At 36.9% G+C, this 27,043-nt stretch overlaps 1 protein-coding gene across 1 annotated transcript in view; it reads right to left on the reverse strand.

Annotated features, from left to right (window-relative positions):
- PGAP1 (post-GPI attachment to proteins inositol deacylase 1) overlaps positions 1–19,998 on the reverse strand; it is a 62,199-nt gene extending 42,201 nt beyond the window's left edge. Inside the window, exons 1-5 of the mRNA XM_019741321.3 lie at positions 19,548–19,998; positions 13,496–13,649; positions 10,171–10,346; positions 3,402–3,573; positions 203–360 (exon numbers count right to left, since the gene is read on the reverse strand). Of these exons, the coding sequence (XP_019596880.1) occupies positions 203–360; positions 3,402–3,573; positions 10,171–10,346; positions 13,496–13,649; positions 19,548–19,694 (807 nt within the window). The 5' untranslated portion in view covers positions 19,695–19,998. The remainder of the gene's footprint in view (positions 1–202; positions 361–3,401; positions 3,574–10,170; positions 10,347–13,495; positions 13,650–19,547) is intronic.
- Between the last annotated feature and the right edge of the window lie 7,045 nt (positions 19,999–27,043).

Consider the following 27,043-nt stretch of genomic DNA (forward strand, 5'->3'; position numbering starts at 1 on the left):
CTGCCTTCCCAACATATTCATATTATTCATTCACATTCTCTCTCCGTCTCTGTCTCTCTAGCTCACACACACGCCCGCAAGCACGTACAGCTGTACTACACCAACTCAGCAGTCATTTCCAAGCAGCTAAATATCACTTCTCCTTTCATGCCCCACTGCGTCCATCACATTAGTATTTCAGTAGAATCTTAAAAAAGATTACCACAACAGATAAGGCACTGGTATGATGGCTTAATTTTGGCAGAAAAGTCAGTCCTGAACGAACTTGGTAATCTCGGAATCCTCCAGCAACAGAAAGTGTGGTTAAATTTATGTGTCTAGCATTTAGAATCCAATAGTTGTTTACAGTCATATAAAAATCTGGTAGAAAATAAAAAAGACACACATTAAAAATTAGTAATCATTCCCTGCAACAATAAGCTATTCATAAGATTAATATTAAACTGAATTTCTGTTTAAGCCACCCAAATTTTCTATAAACAATGTTATTCACATTTCTCTATTTTGAGACAATATCTTTCCACACATTCTGCTTTCGCCATTAAATCAGAGTACAAATACTGTTACTAAAGGTATCAATAATGAAAAAAGATATCCAAATTCTATTAGCTTTGACAAGTCCATATGCAAACAGGTCTCTATATTCCACAAGGCTGCTACTTGTTCATGAACCACAAAATACAGCAAGAAAGAAAAAACCCTAAAATTCGTCCAAGGATAATAGTTTACTATGCTAAAGAGTTGTAGATCTTCCTAATTAGGCAACGTCCCTGCTTATCAGGGCTTAGCAGCTCTCCTGCGGCCAACCACCACCACACCAAGTATAATACTATTTAAGTTCCTAAAACAAAATACAGCAAAACAATGACATTCACATTAGTCTTGGGACTATGCAGCTGCGGAAAACCTGAGGGTTAAGGTTCTACCCCTTTAGTGTAACAAGTAGTTCAAAGGGAAGAACTTGCAGACAATTTTTCCACTATATCTATGGAGAGTGAGAACATTTTAGTGTCAAAGAGTTGAGGCCAGGGCAGGAAACTTCTCAGTTCCTTTTCTGCTTATCAAAACTTAAAGCATTCTTATCCTGGTATTTGATTTCACTGAGGGCTTCTAACATTTTGGAAGAGCATATTCCTCGCATTAAAGATCTCAGCGGTATTTACCTAGCCCGTGACCAAGCAGACCCATTCCTAACATCTGCCGGGCCTGGGACAAGGCTACCAATGCCGTACACATGACATAGGCCTAAATACGTATGCACAAGTCAAAATTCCAGCTAACAAACTGCTAAATAAAAATATTTTCTCAGCCTACCTTGACAAATATATCATGAAAATAACCTGGAAGACCAAGTGTGAATGAAGAATTCTAGGACACAGCAGCGTTGGACACTGGATACGGCAGCACAGCGTGAGCAGATCTCTGGTCCAGCCCATTGCTATGCTTTCACCCTTCTCTGCCCATCCCAATTCCATCCCGCATCACAAGGGCCTCAGCGCACATCCAAGCTCTGACTGCACCTCAAGCTTAGGGTTGTGCTTATCTGCCCGCAGGACAGATCCATGTAAGAGGATCACATGGACGCTGGAAGTGGGCATATGCACAAGAAAAGTCTGGAGGCTTGGTTCCCTGGAACATGGCCTAGAAGTAAAGGTGTGGCCTCCAGTGGGGAGGCTGCTGGGCCTGTACATGCCACACCTGCGGGGAAAGGCAGCCCCAGAACAGCCCCAGAAGTGCAGAGCCCCGTGCATGGCTTCCTTTCCCCTGGTTAAGGGCAGTATTTCCACCCATTATAAATGCAGAATCTATTTTTGGAGGTCATAGGGATCTCCTACCACCCCTTAAACTTTTGTTTTTTTATTCTGATTCAGATTTAATGCAAGAAAAATTAAATACAGACTAAATGGGAGAGAGGCTTCCTAATTACAGTAAAAACACCTTGACCGTAAGAATCACTTCAGCCTGAGCCTTTTAGAGACAGACCACAGATATCCTTCAAAACAATAAAACCTGAGTCTCTTGCAAATACTCCTCAAAATATTTTTAAAAATATATTCTGAGTCATTCCAATTTAACCTACATGGCTCACCTACATATGTCATATGAAATGCAGTAAGAGAAAGCGTTCTCAGTTATGGTGACAAGTATTATGACTTATCTATGCCTTTGTTTTTTTCTTAAACCTATAGGTTATTATAATTATTAGAATTAGTAAAACAGATTTCAATAATTTCAATAATAAAACTAAAAATGTTTATTAAAAGGTTTCCACAGGAAAAGCTTTAAATATGATAAGAGAAAAATCAAACTTCACCTTAAGTACTATTGCACCAGATATTCTAGCATATAAGTTACACCTTGGCAATGTTATGTTAAATTGGGTGTTTGGAAAACTACTTTGAATTGGAGTCACCAGGGTATATTTCTCACTTAACTATAAACAAAATTTTCATCACACCATTAAGACAATGGAAATTTTGATAGGATAAGGAGTTGTGCAAATTTACTGATCAGGAAAAAGAATTATTTCTTTCTTATATTTTATTCTATTCACATAATATTCCAAAAAGCAATAAAGATAATATTTGCCTTTAATAAAAAGTTGAGATAGGCATTTAATTCTCATTTTGTGACATTATCACTATTTGATTAGATGACAGCAATCATAAACTCCTACTGTTTATTCAAAATTCCCTGCAATAGTATAATATTGTCCATAATTTGATTTCCTGTGTAATAGTAATGTACCTCAAGTAGGAGACAGTAGTGCATGCAAAGGTAAAAAGCACAGGCCAGGAACAAGTTTACCAGGGTCAAATACTGGCACCACTATTTTCCTGCCACATGACTCTGGGCAAAAACTTTACCTTGGCCATTTTTTTTCTATCCATAAACATGGGGATAACACTGGTGTCTGCCTCAAATGTAAAGTCCTTAACACAATACTTGAAATATAGTAAGAGCTCAATAAATATTAGCAATTCTACCTCACCATATAAAGTGTTAGCAGACCTATTTATTTAAAAACAAGACATTTCTACTATTTTATTTAAAAAATAAGCTTCTTTTGAATGGAATACTGGAAGGTTAATAAGACATAGGGAGTTTAAACATACTTTTGGAGATAAAGAGTCATCCCCAAGAATAACTAAACTGAAGCCCAAGTGCCTAGGGATTATAAGCCACATGCCATCCATGTTAAGATGCTACAGACAGAGAAAGTAGCAGTTTCCATTATGAGCTTAAGTTGAAAGTCACAGAGAGAGAGAGAGACTCAGAACTGGAGGTGCTGATTTGAAACTGAGCTGCTTCATACATGGATGAATCTGTGGCACACACTAAAGGGAGTAATCCTAGACAACAACGGGGAGGCCACTTAGTGTTTAGGTAACAGTACTCACCAGTAATGAAACGATCTAATGGCATCACAGGAGCAACATGAGGGGTGGCTTGTGTAATAAGAAGGTTTATCAGATCTTGCTTAAAATTTTTCAGTGTAAGCAATGCCCTTGCAACAAGGCCACCCATAGAATGACCAATTATAGCCACACTTTTTGGAGCAAATTCTTGACCCTATTAAAAATAAATCACCAAGGCATAATTAACACTTAGTATCATAATAAAAATACTAAATATTTCTAAATATGAGCAATTTTATAGGAAAAGAAAATTTCCTATCATAGGACACAGAAATACATTTTCATATACTTGTAATTAGTGTATACATACTACTTTGTGTTCTGTCAAACATTTTTGACAGCTATGCTTTAGTTTTCTGAATCAAAATCCAAAAATTTGGGTCCAGCAAATCATGTTTTACCATTCGTTATATTGAATGTAAGAGGTGAAATTATATTTTTTGTGTACCAGAATATTAGATTTTATAGGATATAAGAAGTCAGATCATTTATTCAAAATCGGAAATACCACAAAAATGTAAAAAATTATAGCTGTCATAGCAATATACTACCTCGTATTAATATATCTTAACTCATCAAATTCTTTTCCTATTGTGCACCTGGGTTTAAAAATAAACCAGATTCCATTTATTTATTCACGGATAATTACATAATTTATTTTTTAAATAAGTATTGCATTTAAAAAATTCTTTTGTCTCCACGTCGCATCCTCAGTTCCACTATCAATTTTTTGCTCATCACCCTCCGTACTGATCCTTCATCTCTGCCTTCTCTCCTGTTACTATGCATTCATTGGACCTTGTGCAGACATGTTACCATAGTAGGCCTGAAATTGCTGTCCTTAGAATAGACTGCACATAAGGTTGGCTCTGGTCTGTAGTCTGGGACCTTAGATTCTGGGAGAGTTCTCATCATTCCCTAAATGATAAGAATGGCTCACTGTGTTGAAACTGTAAAGAATATGCTTTATGCTGAACACCTGCTGTCCTGGTTGGGATTTTGCTAGGCAGAGGGTCTCTGTGTAACCAGCCCCCAATAAAAACCTTGGCCATTGAGTCTATGATGAGCTGCTCTTGTAGACAACACTTTACACATGTCACAGTTTGTTGCTATAGAAATTAAATGCAGCCGGTGTGACTCCCCTGCAAGAGGACTTTTGGAAACTTGTACCTGCGTTTCCTCTGGATTTCATCCCATGTACCTTTTCTTTTTGCTGATTTTGCTTTGTATCCTTTCACTGTAATAAATCATAATGTGAGTACAACTATGTGCTGAGTCCTGTGAGTCGTCCTGGAGAATCATAGAGCCTGGGATGGTCTTGGTGATCCCAACACAGAACTGATCTTAGCAAAAGCCAAACACTACGTATGTGCTCTGAAAGCTATCCCCTTTGGCCTTCTCAAGTACATCACTCTAGCAATTCTTCTCCCTCTCTTCTTGCATCATTGTTTCTCCCTCTCTTCTACACCATTCTCACTAGCATATAAAAATACTGTAAAAAATAAAGACAACTGACTTTTTACTCCCACTTTCCCCTTGGTGACCACACCTTTCTCTACATCTCTTCACAGCAAAACTCTTCAAAAATAGTTATCTATATAGTACTTGCTGTCTCTAATTTTTCCAATTTTTCAGTTTCCACACACTCTCAAACCCATTCCAATCAGGCTTTCACCCCGACACTCCTCCAAAACTGCTCTTATCAAGGCACCAAGGAATCTAAGAGCCAATCCTCAAGCCTCATTTTACTTAACCTACCAACGGCATTTGACATAGTTGATCATAGTTCTTCCTCTTTGAAATGCTTTACTTGGTTTCCTTGACAATATACTCTTGTGGTTCTCCTCTTAACTCACTGGCTGCTCCTTTCTAGTCTCTTGCTGGTTTCTTCTCATCTCCCCTTATCTCTGAATAATGGAGTAATCCTTTGATCTCTTTGATATCTTGACTCAATTAGTGATCTCATCTAGTGTCATAGCTTTAAATACATCTATATGCTGTCAAACCTCAAGTTATTATCTCCAGACCCGACCTCTTTTCTTGAATTCCAAGTTTCAACTCCAGTGGCATAATGGATATCTAGCGCGTGTCTCAAATTGAACCTTCTAAAACTTAACACTTAATCTCCTCGAGATCTGTTCCTCCTATATTTTCCCCCACTTCAGTTAATGGCACTTCAACCCTTGTAGCTGTTCAGCCAAAAAATTTGGGGTCACCCTTAACTCTTCTTTTTCTGTCACATTGCCCCTCCGTATCTGATCAGCCAGCAAATCTTGCCTCAAACTTTTAAGATTTACACCAATCTGACCATTTCTTATCACCTCCAATGCTACCAACTTGACCTAAACTACCATTATTTCTTGCCTGAATCACTGAAATAGCCTCCTAACTGGTCTCTCTGCTTCACCCTTACATCCCTTCAATATATCCTCAGAAGTATCCAGAGTGATACTGCTAAAATCTAAATGAGAACATGCCACTCCTTTGCTCAAAAATCTCTATGGTGGCTTTCCATATCATTTGAAATAAAAGGCAAAATTCTTAAAATTGCCTACAAGTCTCTATAATCAGCCTTCTCCCCAACCTCTCCTTCTACTAACTCACTCTATCTGCTCCAGCCATTCCAGTCTCCTTGTTTTTCTTAAAATACAGCACACTTGCCTTATATACGGGGGATGCCAAAAAAAATGTATACACATAACTTGTATTCATCTTTTGTTATCGATATATATTGAGTATTACAATTTTAATACAGTTTTTTCCTTTCTTAAAATGTGTATACATTTTTTGGTAACCTCTGTATTTATTTCCTCTGCTTAGAGCACTCTTTTCTTAGATAGGCAAATGAGCTACTCTCTCATGTCCTGAATTTGCATTAAATTGTCTGCTTCTCAACAGAGTGTTATTTATAATTGTAGTCCTCTAGTCTCAACTCCCTATCTCCCTTTCTGTTCTATTTTCCTTCCTGGCATTTATCATCATATAAGATATACCTAGTATATAACATTAAACACATGATTGTTTATTGTGAGTGACATTTATGGAAATCTCAATTTGTAATCATGTCTTATTAACTATCCAATAAGTATCAGATACAAAAAAGGTCCTGTACCTAATATGGCTTGTTTCCTCCTATAATACTCAGTGTAGATTGAAAAAACAAACAAACAAAATCCTACTTTAGAAATAACTTGAAAATGCTGGCTTACGCAAAGAACCATGATGTGTACAATTTCATTTTCAAGATGCAAAGGAATACCACGCTAGCTGGATTACACCCTCACAGTTAAGTCTTGAAATCGGGCAGTACATGTCCTCCAACTTTGTTCTTCTTTTCAAGACTGTTTGGCTTTTTAGGTTCTTTGCATTTCCATATAGACTTGTCAATTTTTACAAAACACCCACTGGTAGCGTGATTTGTATTGCATTAAATCTTTTGTTCAATTTGGGGAGAATTTACATCTTAATTGTGAGTCTTCAATCCATGAAATTGGTCTATCCATTTATTTCAGATTTCTTTAATTTCTCTCAGCAAAGTTTGAAGTTTTAGTGTATTGATCTTGCACATTCTGCATTAAATTTATCCATAAGAATTGTTTTTTTACGTTACTGTAAATGTATTTTAAAATTTCACTTTCCTTTTGTGAATTGATTTTTGATTCCTGACCATTTATCCTGTAACTTTACTAAATTCACTTATGAATTCTAATAATTTTCTGTAAATTTATTTAAATGTTTCTGTGTATTTATGTCATCTGTAATTTATCCTTTTTAATTTTTAATTGTATTTCTTTTTCTGGCCTTACTGCACTTGCTAGGACCTCTGTACAATGTTGAATAGAGGTGATGGAAGCAGACAGAAGCTGAAAAATAGAGAAAGAAAAAACTCCCTATTATACAACATCAAAGACATTCAACTATTTATTGTGAAGAACATTTATGGAAATGAATTTCACTTTGTGATCACATCTTATTTATCTTATCCAATAAATATCTTATCAAATACATAATGGTTCCTCTCATACACGTAATACTATGCATAATACAATTCCTCAGGGTGAGGAAGTTTGTTTCTATTCTTACTGTGCTGAGCTTTGTGCGTGTATGTGTGTGTTTTTAAAATCATGAATGGGTGCTGAATGCAGTCAAATGAGTCTTCATCTATTGAGATGCTCTTATGATGAATTACATTTATTTATACTTGAAAACATTGTTGGGAGAAATCCTACTTGGTCATGAGGTATTATACTTTAAAATATTGCTGGATTTGATAGCCTAATTCTCTGTTGAGGATTTTATATCTATGTTGATGAGGATACTAGGTCCCTATTTTTTTTTTAAACAATGTCATTGTCTGATTTTGATAGTCAGGATTTGTTGATTTCTTAAAATGAACTGTTAAGTATTACCTTTTCCTCTGTTTTCTAAAAGAGTTTGTATAAGATGGGTATTATTACTTCCTTAAATGTTTGATAGAATTCACCACTGAAGTCATTTAGCACTAGATTTTTCTTAGTAAGATTTTTAATTACAAATCCAAAAAATTTTAAACAGGGGACTAGTCAGAGATTGCTTCTTCTTGTGTCTGTTTTGTAATTTATGTTTCAAGGGAGCTGTGCATTTATCTGAGTTGTCAAATGTATTGGCATAAAGTTGTTCATAATATCCCGTTACTATCTTCTTAATATCTATAGGCTCTCTAGTGATGTCCCTTCTTTCATTTCTGATATTGTTAATTTGTGTTCCTCTCCTTTTCTTTCTTAATCAGTCTAGCTATGGGTTCATCAGTTTCATAGATCTTTTCAAAAAGTCAGCTATTGGTATAAATTTTTTTCTTTGGCTTGTTTTCTATTTTATTGATTTCCATTTTCATCTTTATTGTTTCCTTACTTCTACTTAGTTTACTTTGTTCTTTCTCCAGATTCTGAATTTGGATGGTTAGATCACTGCTTTTAAACCTTGTTTCTTTCTAATACAAGCATTTAAGACTATTTCTTCTAACCACTATTTTAATCTTACAAATTCTGAAGTTGTGTTTTCATTTTATTTCAGTTCAAAACATTTTCAAATTTCACCTGTGATTTTCTATTTGACCTCTGGGTTATCTAGAAGTAATTCCAAATATTTAAGGCTTTCCAGATATCTTTTTGTTATTAATTTCTAATTTAATTCTGCTATATTCAGAAAATACACCCTGTATGATTTCAATTTTAATCATAATTGGAAAAATTGGGGCCATTAGTTCTTTGAATATATTTTCCTCTCCTATTTCTCTCTCTTCTTCTTCTTCTGGGGTTCCAACTATATATATGTTAGACTGTTTAGCACTGTCCCATAGGGTCCTGAGGTTCTGTTCTCTGTATCCTTTTATCCTTTGTGCTTCATTTTGGCTAGTTTTTGTTGTCCTGTCTTCAAATTCAATGATCTCTTCTTCCATAGTCTTCAGTCTGCTTAAAACCTATCTTCTGAATTTTTCATTTCTGATATGTATTGTTTCCGTTTTAAATTTTGTTGTTTTTTTCATAGTTTCCATCTCTCTGATGAGATTCCACATCCGTTCCTTTATTATGTGCATCTTTTACTTTAAATCCTTAACTTTTATATTTTTGAGGCTTATATTTAAGCATCGTTAAGTTGGACACGAGTAGCTCTTACTTTAGGACTGGAGTAGTCCTATTCTTAAATCATGTCCTTTCTGGGGTCTCACTTGAATACCCAGTGTGTTCAAACAGGTCCTTCTGCTCCAGCTGGTCAGAACTCCTATTTCCCAGCACCATGTGGCCTCTAAAATCTCAATTGCACTCACAATTCCCCAGTAGTTGTTTTTTGCCAGGACTTGCCTTGTGGCATACCAATGCAGGAAGTGGCTCACCTCAGTGGGTAGTATATTTTATCCCTGACACTGTTTTAGAAATGCTGGCACAAAATGATTTTGTCTGTTTTGCTACTCTTTTAAATTTCTCTAATGACATATATTCCCCCTTATTCCTTGCAGCTGAGGTGGACACCACCCCTACTTCCTCCTTGGTATACCATTGCCTTGAACTTGTTGTCCTGTGTATATGCAGCATAGAATTCAAAGACTGAAAAACGCAAATTTCTAGAGTTCCTATCTCTGCCTAGTTCTCTTCTTTTACATACCCTGATCACAAATCTAGCCAATTTCAGTAGTCCCAAATTCCAATCTCTGCCTTCTCCATCTCAGTGATATCAATGTGCTTTGTTCAATCTCCACCTATCTGACCGATGGTTTAGAAAATGCTTCCAGGCAGAAAGCCAGGGCAATCATGGAACTCACCTCACACGTTATCCTTCTTTCAGAAATCATAGTCCTTTGCTGCTTGGTTGTCCAACACCTGAAAACATGTGCTTCAGATTTTTTGACTAGTTTTATAGTTGTTTACATACGGAAGAGGACTACTCTAGTACCAGTTTCAGTCATAACTAGAAACACAAATCCATACTAATGGTTTTTAGGAAATACATTGCACTCCTAATTTATACACAGTTAAAAGAAATTATTTTTCCTAAATTCACTGCAAGATTTCCTGTAAATTCAATTTAAACTTCTAAAACCACCACTGAGTTCAAAACAACACACCCACACACAAAAACAAAAAACAAAATTTTGTGCCATCTTTGCTTCAACTTCCATATAAACAAACAGATGACTTAAAATATGCTGAGTCCCTTTTAAAAAAAAATGATACTAGTAGGTAGATCACTACTGATTTGTATGTTTATCTCTTACCTTATAGAGCTTGAGAATTGTTTTAATGCATTCATGTACAAACTTGGTCTGCTTCTGAAGAGTTCCACCGTATAGTGCCACCAGTTCTTCATTGAAATTCACACTAAAGAAGTCAAAATGGTATTTGAAATCAATGTCTTCTGCTTTTCTAAGTGCAATAGAGCCGATAGAGCGAACTGCAAAGGAAAAGGTCAAAGTGCACATTAAACAAAATTTTTAAAAGTTTGTACATTCTTCTCTCTTAACAAATAACTGTATCCAACATCCTGAATATTAAAAACCTATTTCAGGATAGCATCCTTTAATTGTATCAATTTAGAAGAACAAAACAACCTAGAGGCTGTATGTCTTGTGCCCTATTTTTTAAAGCAAATAAAAAGTGAATAGGTCATTCATTCTCTACCTGCTTCCTCTTCAGTAGTAACAATAAATAAAAGGGAGGGGAAAGATTCTCTGAATAAGAACTAGGAAGTCTGTCACACTTGAATATTTTAAGAATGAGAATTCCTACAAAAAAATGTCTGCTCATCACTTGGTTTAGGTACTCATGCTCGATTTGTCTCTTTTTCTCACAGATGATGTCCAATCCATGTGTAAATCCTGTCATGCTCTACCTTCTAAATATACCTGCAATGGTGGGGTCTCACCATGTCCACTGCAACCTTCCTAATCCAAGCGCCATCTCTTGCCTAAACTACTGTTTCCTAACTGGCCTCCCTGTTTCCACTGCTTCAGGTTGCTCTTTGTAACCCACTCACAGAATTTATGAACTGATTGCATTAATTGGCATTAAAAGTTGCAGTGTGTGGTTCAGCAAACAACATACCTGTTAGCCCTTCCATTTTTTAAAACATGTACAGTTCATGTTATACAACTCTTCGTGTAAAGTGTACAACTCAATTATTTTTGGTATAGTCACAGAGCTGTACAGTCGTTTTTGCAATCTAACTTTAGACATTTTTTCATCATCCCAAAAAGAAAACCCTATACTCATTAACAGTCACTCCTCATTCCTCTTCTCCTCCTAATTCCAGGAAAGCACTAATCTATTTCTGTCCCTCTGGATTTGCCTATCCTGGACATTTCTATTAAAGAGATCATATAACATGTGGTCTTTTATGACTGGGTGCTTTCATTTAACATGTTTTCAAGGTTCATCCACATTGCAGTATGTAATTCATGTATCCGTAATTCATTCCTTTTTATTGCTGAGTAATATTCCATTATATGGATATATCACATTTTATCCCTCCACTCATTATTTGATGGACATTGGGTTGTTCCTACCTTTTAGCTATTATAAACAGCATTGCTATGAGCATTTGTATACAAGTTTGTGTATGGATGTATGTTTTCCTTTTTCTTGGGTAGATACCTACTCGTGGGATTGTTGGGTCATATTAACTCTATGTTTAATATTCTGAGGAACTGTCAAACTGCTTTCCAAAGTGGCTGTACCATTTTACATTCCCACCAGCAAGTAGGAGGGTTTCAATTTCTTCACATTCTCAACAATACTTGTTATGATCTATCTTTTAGATTATAGTCAATCTAGCAGGTATGAAATGGTATCTCATTGTGGTTTTGATTTGTATGTCCCTGATGACTAGTGATGTTTAGTATCTTTCCTACTTCCATCTTGCCCGTTTACTATATATTCTCTACACAGCAAAGCCAGAGTGATCATTTTTTAAAAATAACTCATACCTAACAGAAGGGTTAAAATTTAAAAACCTGACAATTCCAATGTCATTAAGAATGTGGAGCAAAGGGAAAAGGGAAATACAGTGTTCTGGTTCTGGGACTATAACTTAGCACAACCAGAATTATGCTCCCGTGGTATATATCTTATAGAAACATAGGCTTTATGTGCTCCAAGATAACAATGTTCATTATCTATAACAGCCAATAAATGTAAATAACACAAATGTCCAAAAACAGAATGTTAAAAATAGCCCTGAATAAGTAGACTGTATTAGAGATGCATACTTAGACACTAAAACTATAAAGAAAGTCAAAGAAATTACTACATTTAAGTTAGGAGTGTGATTACATCTAGAAAGAGGGGAGGGAGTTTTAATCTGGAGGGGGCACACAGGGGGTTTCCAAGGTGCTGGCAATCTTCTACTTCTTGACTTGGGTTTTGGTTCCTAAAGTAAACAATTCACTTTATAATTGTTTTTAACCAAATATCATAGTCTATGCATTTGTTTGGATGTGTGCTTTATTTCAAATACGATTACCAAAATATCAGATTATATCATTTCTTACCAAAACCTTCCAAAAGTTTCCCATCACACTTAGATCAAAATTCAAAGTCTTTTTCCACAACTCATATGATATAGCCTGTAACTACTTTTCCATCCTCATCTCTTTTCACTGTTAGTCTCAGTGACCTTGAACACACCAAGCATGTTTCTGCCTTACGGTTTTCCCCCAAATAGTTACAGCAAGTCCCTTGCTACTTTCAAGTCTCTGCTCAAATGCCATCACCTTAGATGGCCTTTCCTGGCCACTTCATCGACCTAGTTACTTCTTAATCCTGTTTATCCTATTCCTTACTCTGATTTATTTTTTTCAAACTTTTTACATTACCAACGTATGTGTTTGATGTCTGTCTTCCCAACAAGAAAGGCAGGGACTTTATCTGTCTTGGTCTGTTTCGGATCCCTATTGCCTAGAATACTGCCCAGGTCATGGAGATACTCCATAAATGTAAGTTAGATAAATAAACATGTAAGTAATTATACTAAATGTAGAAATTATTCTATTCTCATTATATAAAAGAATACACCATTTAACAACCAAAAAAGCAGACTGTAGCTGAAATTACTTCCAGATTACTTGGTTGTTATGCCAGAAATAACTGCTATATTTCCAAACCAACATTCACTTTGGAATCCGTATATATAACTTCCCTACCTTCACTTTTCTGTGTTCTCCTCAGTATTTCTAGATCTAACTGAAATAGCTCCAAAAGAAACCAATCTCCTTGTTTACTTCTCTAATCAATGCTTCAGGCTCTGTTTTCTGTTCCCTCCATTTCCAATACAAGCCTCTTTCTTTTTGCTGATTCCTGAACCCCTATATCATCTATTTATCCCCCCACACACACACACTCCATCTTCTTTTTCTCCTTCTTGCTCTTTGCAAAGTGGTCTTCAATTACTCTTTTCTATGTACTTCTCACATGTATTTCTCTCAGACAAAGTATTACATATTTGTGTTTCCCAGTATGTCTAGCACTGTACTTTACACGGAATATGTATCTGATAAATTCTGCAAGTGAATTTTATAGCTTTCAAAATTCACTTCTGAGACTCACCTTGCTTGTAACTTCCAGCATTACCAGGAAGAAAGAGAACTGGAATACCAGTTAAAGGGAGAATTTTGTGTTCTTCAGCATAGGATCCTTCTCCATAAAGGTATAATTCATATGCAGGATACCGTTTCGCCAGTTTCTTTGGAAGTTCTATTTTCTACAGCAAAATAAACAAATATACAATTTCATTTTAATCAATTTTGTTAATACCAGTTAGCCTCACCATACCCAATCCTGAATTATACAAATTTGAAATAGTGCAATATAAAAACATTACTGATGATAAAACTGCACTTAATGCACAAAACAAGTTCTACTTTTACTCATATGGAGAATTAGTCTTGAATTATGTAAGTTTTGAACCATGCCATCTTCAAGAAAGCATAAAATGGGACTATCTGAAATTCTAATGAATACAAATTACTCAAAATAGCCTCTGTCAACAGAAAAACACTGGTAGATGTCAGCAAGTTACATGTTAACATAATTGGAAATGCATTTAATTCAGTATCAGTAGCAATTACACTTAGAAATGATAAAAGCTTTCCATTATCAAATCAATTCTTTTTTGCTATTTTAAACTGTTTTGTAATGGCTCTCTTTTTACTCAGGCCCAACTACATATTCCAGCTTAGAACAGAAAGTAAGTTTGTTCTATCATGCAGCTTTCTGACCTCCCAATATGCTTTGACCTACAATGTGCTTAACAAATTAATCTGAACTTTATAGCCATGTCTTGGTCAAGGCATGTACACTCTTCTCACCATAAACATTTCAATGAATTAGCATCTGTTTCAGTTTTCACAAACCAGGTGCCTGGTTTGTCAGCAAGTCTTAAACTACTCTGCAATTCATATTATTGTATACCAGATGAGCCAGTAATTCACATAAAATTTTTGACAAAATATAAATTAGGTCTTAATATCATCCCAAATAGGCATCTATAAAAGCAACAGTAAAGCACAAACTCTTCTTTTGCTTTTTTTAAAGGATAGAAACCATTAAAAATGAAATCAGTACATTGAACAGTAGAGTTTATTTAAGTAGATACCAACAGATTTAATGATATAGCAATGCTACACATATGCTTGATAAAAATCTTAACTACTGAATGAATTTTAAAAACTGAAAATGGTAATGACTATTGAAAAAAACCTCCTTGTTGTAAAAAGCAGAATTTTGGTTATTCATGCACATTCCTGAATATTATTCAAATATTCCTTTGAGGATACTACCACAAACAACCTGTGCTGAGACTACCATGACAACATCTTTAGAGAGTGTGAGCTTATTGTTTAAGATACTAGCAACTCTTTATCTTCTCAGATACTCAAAATAGAGAAATACAACAAATATCTGCTTTATATGCATACCTGTACTTAAACTCAAATTAGTCCCAATATTGATTATATACTGTATATAATCAAAAATGAAAATGACAAAATATTCTGTTTCTTTCGGTACAAATGAAACAAAAAGGAAACGTGAGAGAAAAAAATGTTATATTAATCCCTCCCAAATGAGTGCAACATCTAATATAACAGTACATGCATATCAGATCAATTATTCTTTTGAAGATTGTAGCTGAACAAAGTTTTGAATTAGTTGAAAATTAACTCAGAAAAACAGGAAACTATCAAATATATCAAAAAAGAAATATTTAATTATATAGAAATAGAAAAACAAGCGAAAGACTCTTCAATATATTTCATAGCATACTATTATGAAAATAATTTTTATAGTGAAAGTGTACATTTTTTAAAATATGAATGCATATAATGTGGAGTAGGAAAAAAAAAAGATGGAAAGGAGATAGAACCAAAAAACAAAAAAAAGTAGAAAATAGTGGGAGTTGTAGGCAAATGGCAAAACCACATTTCCAGACAGAATTCAAATTGGAAGTGAGTGGCAGGAAGAAACAGGAAGGGTATACTGACCAAACTGAGGACAGAAAGTTATAGGCATACAAATAAGATGCTGATGAAAAAACAGAAGAGGGTCAAAGGATTTGAAAAGAAAACATGTGTAACAACAGGACTCCACTATATTTTAAACTGATTATTTTATATAGATTATTTAAATGAGCATCCCTACCCCCCAAAAGACCTTTAATTAATATCAATTATTTTTACACTTAAATATTATCTCCACAATCCTGCCCCTGCTGTCTGTCCATCCTTTCTCAACTCTATCTGCCTTAATACAGATACTTCTCATCTCTAAACTAGACAGACCCCTTTCAAAAGTCAAAAATTCTAACAATTTCCCAAGTGCCAAAAAAATACTGATTTAAGAAACTCAAGTCTTTTTTATCAAGTATTTTATGATATATTTCTTTTAACTGTAAATTGAAACTGAAAAATAAAAGTTTGAGCTCCATAATTAACCAAAAATAAAAGGATTCTGATCAAAATGAACATAGTTTTAAAGCTCTTACAAAGAGCTAGCTCTTAGCCCTTTGCCCACTCAACACTTAGGAATACGCTGGAGGACTCCAGATTGATAAAAAGACCTGGGGACAACTGAATTTTTCAGACCCGTCTTTCTCCCTGTCATAATCTCACTGTTACAATCCATAGTCCATACTGCATTCAAGAAATATCTTATTAAAACTTACACCTTATGAGTTTCCTCACTACATATATAGATGATAAAGGCGTAAGAGAGAGGTCCTTTAAAATCTGGCTCTAATTATTCTTACCTACTTTCTTATAACTTACACATGCCATGTTTTAAAATTTATTCTTAGTATGTTTCAAAATTCAAGATTTAGTAGGATATACATAGAAAAGGCTCTCTCTTACACATGGTCCTTTAGCAATCCAGTTTCCTACCTAGAAGGCAACCAATATTAGCAATTTGCTTCCAGAAATATTTTACATAAATGATAACATATTATACATAATGCTTACACAATGTGTTCTGGTGCCTTCCTAGTTTCACAAATGCTATTCTTTATTCCTGCAATTTTCTTGTTTCTGCACTTTATGAACTACAGACCCTCCACAGTGCAATTCACTACCTCTTTTCCGCAGCTTTTCACTACCCAAAATGACTTGAATGTTCTCTTCTGTGAAGAACACACACTCTTACAGTGAAATTATAACATTTAGCACATTTTAACTATCCATTACATTCATCTCCCCACATTGTACTATAAAGACATAAAGGCACACAGTCTGATTCATCTCTAATTCCCTCTCACCCACACCTAGTATCTACAATATACCTGACACAGAGTAGTCATTCAATAAATGATTTGCTAATAAACATCAAGTTAACAAAACATATGATTTGTATTTTCCAATATCAATTTTTCCTTTCAAAGAGCAACTGTTAGATCACATATCTGAAGACAGGCAAACAAATTACTGTATGGGAGAAAACAACACAGATGTTTCTTCTCGAATTCTACAGTTTGCCTAAAACTATGAAAGCTTTGCCTTGCTGTCATAGGGAAGAAGCTTTAAAGGATAATGTGCATTTTGTCAGGTTCATGAGATGTTCAGCTAATTCTCAGTAAGTGAATCCAGGAAAACCAAAGGTGGAGAATGAACAGAGATAATCAAACAATTTTAAATTCAAAACTTCATTTTTACAAAGCACTTCAAATTCCTTTCCCACCTTTCATTTTTCAAATGGAGAAAATCGATCATGCTTCAAATATTGTTCATTTCCTCAAAAATTCAGCTAACAAATATGCAAATGAGCAGTAAAAAAGAAAGGCGTCAAGAAAGAGAAGAAAACCCAACAACTAGGACATCCCATCTGCTGGATATCAACCTGTAAACAATTAGAGAGCTTACTACAAAATATAATTAAAAATAACAACATATAAAATATGTTTAGAACACCTTTATTCATTAAAAACCATTGGTTCCTAATAGAATGACCTCAGTTATCCAGAAATTTCACTATATTCAAAATGAGTCATTTCTATAGACAGGTTTTAACTGTATTTATAAAATAACACAATCTAGTGTGTACCATAAGAGGACTAAGAGTCAAATATAAATACTGTAGTGAATTAACACAGCTTTTTACATCACACAAATAAAAATCTATCAAAACGTGGAAAACTCATCACTGTAATTACTACTGTACTAACAAATTATTGATAGAAAGTAAAAACTCAAAAAGGCAATTTGAATCAAAATAACTAAATATAGATGCAACAACAAAAAAAGCCAAATAGCTCTTTTGTCTTAGCTACACTAATTTTGTGTCTTTCCAGTCAATTTTATGAGGCATGAAATGCACCTGTGAGGTCCATATGCTTTGTTCCCCATGCTAAGCAAGTTCTACTACGGTTGATATTCAAATAGCTTTAATAATTGTGGGCAATCTAAAAATAAATGAGAATTAGTACCATACAGTTCCAAAATCATTTAATTTTAACCAAACTCTACAATGCAGTGAAACAAAACTAAAGTGACCAAATTCAATCTAGTATTGGGAGTTTCCTAATTAACAAACCATAGAAAATTCAAAGGGGATTAAAAGGGCTCTACTTTCAGTTTTTAAAAATCTAAACCAAAAGCTCAAGTATTTAACTACACATAGCCTCTGATAAACACAAACCAGCATATTCACTTAGAAATTAAGAGACGACAGTAACATGTTGAAATATTCTCCTTCAATAATAGCATCTGATATCAAATGCTTCCATTCTCTTATAAGCATAAGTGCAAAATGAAGGTAAGCACCTCAAAACAAATGAAATCTAAACCAGAATTTTGCCCATGGGTAAGGGCGTTTGTCAGCAATTTAAACCTTAAGTAGTTTTAAGATCTAAATAAAGTAGCATAATCAAATATGCTTTTCCACAATGACCTGTACACATAAGCAATCACAATTGGCATCCTTCACCTTAAAGAAAAATATCCGCTTGGTTTTAAAAGTATACTAAAAATGCATTTTATCAATATGTATTATAGTACATATACATTTTATGGTCAGGGGTTATTATAATATGTATTCCATAATTAAGAGATGCCTTTAGAAATAAAAGCATCATTCGAAAGACATTTCTTTGGACACTTGTGTAATTTGTCACACTCTTTTATTACAGCTGGTCATGAATGAAATTCTGGATTCTATGCTGACCTGATGAACCAACTGGGATAGAAAATGTTCAAAGTGGAATGGAAGGGGTGGAGGTGGGGAGGGAGGGAAAGAGAGGGAAGGAGGGAAAGAGAAAGGGAGGGAGGGATAGGGAGGGATAGGGAGGGAAAGGGAAGGAGGGAGGGAGGAAGGAAGGTTGGGAGAGAGAGAGTCTCTCTTAAACAGCAAACAGTGCGAAAATAAAAACAGCACCATGAAATAGATTTTGTATGCAACTGGTAAGAGGCGACATGCATAAACACAGGCATGCATGCACACGCACGGAGCTGTAACCTACAAAACAGGAGGCTCTGCAAAATCTTTACAGGAGGTAAGCTCAATAGCTTTCCATTGAATTACTCATCAGGTTAGCCTTTCACACAGAGGTAAAACCTCAGAGTGTCTAAGGCAGCCCTGGGAACTATCTAGCCAACACACACTCTGAAGAAGCGCGGTCCCTCTCTAGAAAAGCGACAGCTGACACGTAAATCACTGGGGCGACAGGGGGAGAATCCAGGCGCGTGGGAAGCAAAGGAGGGTCCAAGGGCACCTGTTAAGGCAGCAACGCAGGGAAGATGGGGTCTGGGTGTAGCGAGAAGGGCTGAGGTTGCGTCTCAGGGGAGAAGCGGGTTGGACGCGGCCAGTCAGAAGAGCGGGTGCGTGGCATTTGGGATCGGGAAGAGGGCGGAAAGACTGAGGGGCAACTACGAGTGGGGCGGGGAGGATGCTCCGGGAACCATCTAAGAAACACTCCACGGTGAAGAAAGGACACAAAGGGCAGGTGAGAGGGGTAGTGGGGTTCTGCAGAGTCTCCGGGGACGAGAAAACAGAGGTGAGGTTTGCATAAAGGGGTCGGAAAGGCGCGGGAAGCCAAGGCAGGGGAAACCCACGGAAGGGCCGGACAGGTGAGGCCCGAGTCTCCGAGCGCCCAAGTGAGAAGGCGGAACCTCACCTGATACTCCGGGTACTCAAACATGTAGCTCATACTGCACTTGTTCTCCTCGAAGCCGAAGAAGACGTCCCACAGCCCTAGGGACGCCAGGAAGACCATAAAGGCATAAAACGCCAGGTTCCATAGGTTGACTGAGTGAAGAAACATGGTGCTGGCGCCCCGGGGCCCCAACCCTGCCAGAGCGAGCAGACGAAACCCGGCCGCCAGCGCCGGAGCGAAGCCGGACCAGCGAGCGCCTGCGCGGACACCCGGCCCTCCCGCGCCCCTGATGCACAGTGCGCCTGCGCGCAGCCCGCTCGCGGAGCCTCCCGTTCGGCTTCTCGCTTGGAGCGAGGAGGGGGCGAAGGCAGCGGGAGCGCAAATCTGAACAGAGGGAGGAAAAGCGGAAAGCAGATTGGGCTGGGCTGGGGGTTGATGGGGGAAAAGGGGAGGGTCGATGAGGAGGAAAAGGAAGAAGGGGGCAGGGAAGAGCAAAGGGAGAGAGGCCGGGAAAGAAGAGAAGGGGGGGAGATCTAGAGAGGGATGGGCGGAGCGCGGGAGCCCTGGAGGCAAGGAAGGGGAAGGGGTGGGTGTCGGGTGGGTTAACTTGGGGAGGGAGAGGCGGTTAATGATGGTGAGCTGACCGGGTGAGGCTGTCCGCTATCAGGGCGAAAGCACGTCTCCTGCGCAGTTTAAAAACCTTTCCCGTCCAATTTTGGAACGCATCGGGCTTCCGCAGTTTCGCTTCCCCCAGCAGTAACGGAATACATTCACAGCTCTCTCGACCAGTTAGCATGAGCGGGGAACAAATGGCCTTTTCCCCCTTTGACCGTCGACATCGGCCCAGTAGGTAACAGCGCATAAAAGCGACTCAAAAAGCCACCAGCAGGTCGACAAGATTCTATTCTCGGTATAAGATAAAAGCCTGAATCACAGAAGCCATCGTTAGTCTTTAAAAAAAAAAAAAAGAAAGAAAAGAAAGCTACCAAATTTCTATTAACATGACGCCCCCAACAGGTATCTGCGTAATCAGTTGGACGCCGACTTGCCTTGCTCCCCAGAACCTCCTTCTCTTGGGAAGTTCGTTCCACATTAACGTAGGGAGGCAATTTCACTCAAGCTTCTACTCAGACCTCAAGTGATTTAATTCATTTTGAAGAATTTCGGTTTGGTTTTGCACAAAGGTGGGAGTAAAAAGCAGCACAAAACCACTCATAATCTTATATAGCAGCTTCAAAATACTGGAATGTTACGAGATAAAAACCACGATATCATCACTCTTTAAAGATGACCCAAGAGCAGGTAGTGTGTGTGTGTGTGTGTGTGTGTGTGTGTGTGTGTGTGTGTGTAACTGCAAAATTCTCTCCTTAGAATTATTTTTGGCACTGACTGAATTGCGTTTCCCTGGGGCTGATTTTTTTCTGGTATATTTTTCTGTGCAGAGGAAGTTTGGCTATGATACATAAAATCAAAGAATTTTAAAACTGAAAAAGGAAGCTTATAGATTGTTTATCTTATGCAACACGCTGGTATTCAGATATGAGAGCACCAGGGACGTGCGGTGGAATTAGCGAGGAGTTAGTGTTAAGGATGACAAGTCATTTGGGAAAGGGTTTAAGTTACACATCACAGAAGAATCCATTGAGCCTGGGAGCTTGAGAACATCACAGACAGAATGTCTGCTCCGTGTTTCTCCTAGTATATCATGACCAGCACAAATAAACCACGGGTGAATCTACACTCTCATCTATCTCAGTGCTTCTTAAACTTAACGTGCATATGCATCACTTGGAGATTCTGTTTAAAAGCAGATTCTGAGTCGGTAGTTCTGGAGTGGGACCCAAGATTCTGCGTTGCTGACAGGTTCATAGGTAATGGCAGTGCTGCGGCTCAGTGAACTATGCTTTGAGGAGCAAGGATCTATCCTGCCTGAGGACTCTGATGTCTGGAGAAAACCCTGAGCTTGAAGATGACAGACAGAGCTTACTCTTCTAGTGGCTTTCATGAGTGTGGCAACCTACTGCCTCCTCAGAAAGGAGCGGAATAGAGAGTCAGTGGACTCTTTATGTTTGTAATCTTTGTGTTCCTACTTTTTTATTTCCTTTTTTTCCTACCCATCATTATCCCTCTTCCGGCTTCACTTTTTCACACCTAACTATTGAGCATCACTTAACCAACCTCTGCCAGGGCTGTCAACTGCCTGAACTCTTGTCTTTCAATCCCACTCTGCTTCCAAACTTCCAGCCTTGGGTGAATATAGTCTGGCTCTGAGCTCTGACACTAGTGTGTCTGAGTACTGCTGGAGAAAATGACAAAATTATTTGAATTACTGTTCAGGAGTACATGTCTATATTCCTGGTCAACTTCCTATTCTTCAGACCATCTCTTTTTAAGCTCCCTACACCATCTGTTCTTCTTTGTCTTTAAGCAGATTATTAGTACATAATTTATATTCATATTCATATTCATATTCACAGAGATAATTTTGATTTTCAGGTGCACATTCCTTCAACTCGTAATTCCCAGGTAGTGCTCAGAACAACACCTGGCACCTAGTAAAGCATTATTATTGTACTTTGCTGTCCTTAGGGGATATCAAAATCACATCCCTCTAGTTGGGCTTTAGATTCCATTCCCACCTTTCTCCTAAAGAAATTAGTTCTATCAAATTAAAGTCTCGGTGAATCTCTCCCATTTCATCCTCCCTCCCCTGAAGCATATAAATATGGTCTTATTAATTTTCAAAAAGAAAAATCTTCCCTGCAACCATCACCTGTAGCTCTTGCCTTATTTCAGTCAGTGTTCCTAAAGGTGTGGCTTTTTAAACTTAAGTTAAAGCAACCTTTCATAAAGGAAAAGACGATACTATAATCATTTTGACCATTATCCCTCAACTGAAATATTTGGTAACTTCATTAATATAACAGTTTTTCAGAAAACCTTTTAGGTGTGTTTAAACTCCATTTAGTTTTTTTGTTTGTTTGTTTGCTTTGTTTACTGGAGGCAAAGACTGTCTTTTCAACACATAGTATCCACCCTCAGATTATCTAGTTTGTGTACACAGGAAGAAGGACTTGTGCTGTCTGGTGTGGGAATCTATTGCTTTCTAAAATTAATTTCACTAAATTATACTGGTCTCAGTGTACTACCCTCACACTATAAGTTTTAAAATAAGCTTTATTTCCTCTTTTTCTTAAAAAAAAACAAAACACAAAAAAACCTCAAATATATAATAGATTGGCTGTTCCAAACTAAAATTTATTTCAATCAATTGGCTTAAAGCTCCTTCTCACACTTGTTAGATTTATCCCCTACTACCTTATATGTAATAAGCATTCACTAAATATTTGTTTTTAATTTATTTGAAAATCTGTCAGATTCTACAGATTATAGTCCTAAAACCTCACCGTTTCTTTGATGCTTCAAAGCTTAAAAAGAAAAGAAAACATAATGCCAGCAACTCTGGCTGCCAGCTCTGTTTCCAAGGAAACAGAGAATAGATCATCAAAAACAAAATAAGGATTTTCAACCTGATTACTCTTTTTCACCAGTTCAGTCTCCATTGCTGCAAAATGAAAGGAAACATAATCTCAGCCTTGCAATCCAGATTTTTAAATTCTATTTGTGCTGTTTCTCACTATTAAAACCAGTCCAAAAAATAATAATAATAATCTTTTGGGTGTTATGTTTGTTTTCTTGTAAAGAAAACGAGTTGAACTCGGTTACAAGGATGAAGAATACCTTTTAAATACTATGTACATTTGCTGAATAACCGAATGTATTTTAACCTCAGAACTGTCAAACATTTTAACTATTGAATTTCAGATTTAAAATATCTTTGGAATAATATAAGAAAGTAATGGGGGGGAAGAAATTAATAGGAATATATACGAAAAGAATAAAGACTTCTAGAATGAAGTGTTTAAAGAAGTAGGAAAGAGAGCTGGGATAGGTTGGGGGAAAAAATGTAGGAGTCGGGGAAAATAATTGGATTTCCACTCAATAGAGCAAACTACCACAAAAATATTGTTCCTTGTTGCACAGATTTGTATCTACCACGGATAAAATCATGAGCCTGAAAAATAACAGCTATAGATAACAGTTTCATGTAGCACTATTATATCACTGAGTGGTGCTATGTGTTTTATAAAAGCAATATTCCTCTCAAATCAACACGTTTTACACCTTAAACTTACACATTACTATGTGTCAATTATATCTCAATAAAGCTGGGTGGGGGAGAAGCAGTATTCCTCTAATTTAAAATTTTAGTTAAAGCCAGAGGATTGATTCTCTTTGGGATGAAGTACACAATAGAAATTTGCTTCAAAGGAAGCACAGTTTCAAAGGCTTTAGATGGCGTAGTAATATGACATGTAATATTCAGATAATGAATTCTGAAATTCAGATAATAACTCTAATGGGAAAGAAGGATTAATGTACTCATTACTTGGGGTTTTCCTTCTATCAGTTTTCTGCTTATATGACTGTTTCCCTCAAAGGGTTGTAGCTTTCCAAAGGCATGAGCTGCAAGAGGGTTTTGGATATTTTTAATACCTAAACCCAGTATAGGGCCTTGTAATTGGAGATATTCTCTAAGTGTTTTTGAATAAATTTTTTAAATTTATTTAAGTAATACCCTGTACTTTAATTAAAGATTTTAGCTACATTTGGGTCTTTTACTATGAAATGCAAAATTTGTGGTATTCAAACACAGTTTAATTATAAAAGTAGTAACTAAGGTAGGCTATTTATTATGAAATAACTTTTAATTGAAAAAGTTTTTGAAAAAGACTTGGAGAATAAAATATTAATTCAGAAAAATTAGCTTAGCTTCTGCACAGCAAAAGAAACCATCAACAAGACAAAAAAGCAGCCAAAGGAAAGGAAAGAAATATTTGTAAGCGATAGCTCCTATAAGGGGCTAACATCCAAAATATATAAAGAATTCATATAACTCAACAACAGAAAAACAAATAATTTGAATAAAAAATAAATGGGCCAAGGACCTGAATAGACAATTATCCAAGAAAGACATCCAGATGGCTGACAGATATATGAAAAGATGCTCAACATCACTAGTTATAAGGGAAATGCAAATCAAAACTACAATGAGATACCACCTCATACATGTTAGAATGGCTAGTATCAATAAGACAAGAAATAACAAGTTTGGAGAGGATATGGAGAAAAGGGAACCCTCGCACACTACTGGTGGCAATGTATATTGGTGCAGCCAGTATGGAGTTTCCCCAAAAAATTAAGAATAGACCTATTCATATAACCCAGCAACCTCTTTTCCAGTTATCTACCTGAAAAAATTGAAAATACTTATTCATAAAGAATATGTACCTCTATGTTCATTGAAGCAATAACCAAAACATGGAACCAAGCTGAGGGTCCTTCAATGGATGAGTGGATAAAGAAGATGTGGTACATATAGACAATGGAATACTACTCAGCCATAAAAAATAAAATATTGCCATTTGTGACTACATAGATGGATCTTGACAGTATCATGCCAAGTGAAGGACAGAGAAGGACAAGTATATGATTTCACTCATATATGGGGTATAAAACAAAAAACAAACAAACAAACTCATAGATACTATACAACAGAATGGTGGTTACCAGAGTGGAAGGGGGGTGGGCAGATAACACATTTCCAGATCCTTTGCTAATATTTCCATAGATCTTACTTTGCTTAAATAGCCAGAACTCACCATCTTTTCCTATGTGCCTTATACCGTTCTCAAGACAGGTGTATATTTGTTTCACATGTTATCTTTTGACATAAAGGGAGTCAAATATATGTTGATGGAAGGTGACTAGACTTTGGGTGGTGAGCACGCAATGGAGTATACAGATGTCATATTATAAAGTTGTACACCTGAAATGTATATAATGTTATTAACCAATGTCATCCCAATAAATTTGTTTTTAAATTAGCTTAGCTAACATAAAAGACTTTATGTCAAAAGAAAACATGTGAAACAAATACACACCTGTTTTGAGAACGGTGTAAGGCACATAGGAAAAGATGGTAAGTTCTGGCTAAAGCACATGTTCATATATTTAAGCACGGTGTATGGCACAAAATTGACATTCAGAAATACTGACTTTAGTAGAGAAGGTGGGAAGTGCTTAAAAGGTGAGATGAATACATTTTGCTTGCAGTCAGCAGAAAGATAGTGGAAGCGTTTTTTAAGGGCTAGGGAGTCCCTCCAAAGAAAGCACATTTCAGTGAAGGCACAGTTTCTGTGGACAGTTGATTTTGAACCCATCACGCCTGTGGTCTGAGGCAGCTATCTGGCACGTTCTGCTTTTTCTATTTAGTGGCTCTCGCTGAAGCTGTGTGACCCCCTCCTCCCTGTCACTGCAAGGCCTACTGTACACCTACAGATGCTGTGCTTTTTAAGCCCTCTCTGTAAGGCAGTTTCCTGACGCCAAAACTCTGCTTCAAAGCCCCCAAGCTGTGAAACACATGGGAAGATTCCAGGCTCACTTGCTGGTTGTTGGAGAGGCCAATGCTGAGATGGGTACACAGAAGCGTCCCTGGCTCTGCTGTTCTCAAAATCCTCAATTCAATGAGTGACATTGTAAAGGCTCTAGGAACTGCCCTCTGAGAGGTTCTGCATGACCAATATCCATTTGGTTCCTTGAGCAGAGCCAGAGCCAGCAGAGTCCGTCTGGGTGGAGTTAGCCTGATTTTTAAACTGTTGTTCCTTTTCCCTGTCTTGCGGGTGGGTCACATGCCATGGGCTTTAGGCAGACAGGTATGTGCCAGTGCGCATGTCTGCTCAGTCTAGCCCAACAGCTCCTACCCCAGGGCTCCTGACTTACCCTGATGCCTAGCTAGATGGAGGATGATGGGTCCTGTTTCTTTCTCATAATTGGCGCTGAGATGAATCACTGCAAGCAGTCAGTGGAAAACATCGAAAATGTAGGGGCTAGCCTGAGTTCAGAAACTGAGGAGGTGACAAGTTGTCAAAGTTCAGTCAATAAAAGCAGAGTGACAAGCAGAACAAAGTCAGGAACCAAGACAACAACCAAAGACTCCAAGTCTGAACAGAGGGAAAGGAGAGAACCAGAATCTAAGGAACAAAATGAAGATGGTTGTTGGCGGGTGCTGGCGGTTAGACAAGAACAAGGGAACTAAAAATATACTTGTAGTTAAGTTGACTATAGAGCATTCCACTGTGGGCAGGCGTCAGTGTGTCTTGAGACACTAAGTATGGTTCTGTGGTCTTCCCTGATATTCTTCCTCATCCATTTCTACCTCTCCATCCCAAATATAGGCAACACTCATGGGTGAACAGTGCTAATATGATGTTTAAAAGTGACTGATAGTCCTCAAACAGATATTTCTACACCCATGTTCCTAGCAGCATTATTCACAATGGTCAACCCACGTGTCCATAGACAGATCAATGGGTAAATAAAATGTGGTATATCTATACGTACCACACAATATTATTCAGCCTTAAAAAGGAAGGTGATTCTGACACATGCTACAA

Source organism: Rhinolophus sinicus, chromosome 17 (assembly GCF_057876585.1).
Source record: "Rhinolophus sinicus isolate RSI-liver-muscle chromosome 17, RSI-T2T, whole genome shotgun sequence".
NCBI classification, from domain to species: domain Eukaryota; kingdom Metazoa; phylum Chordata; class Mammalia; order Chiroptera; family Rhinolophidae; genus Rhinolophus; species Rhinolophus sinicus.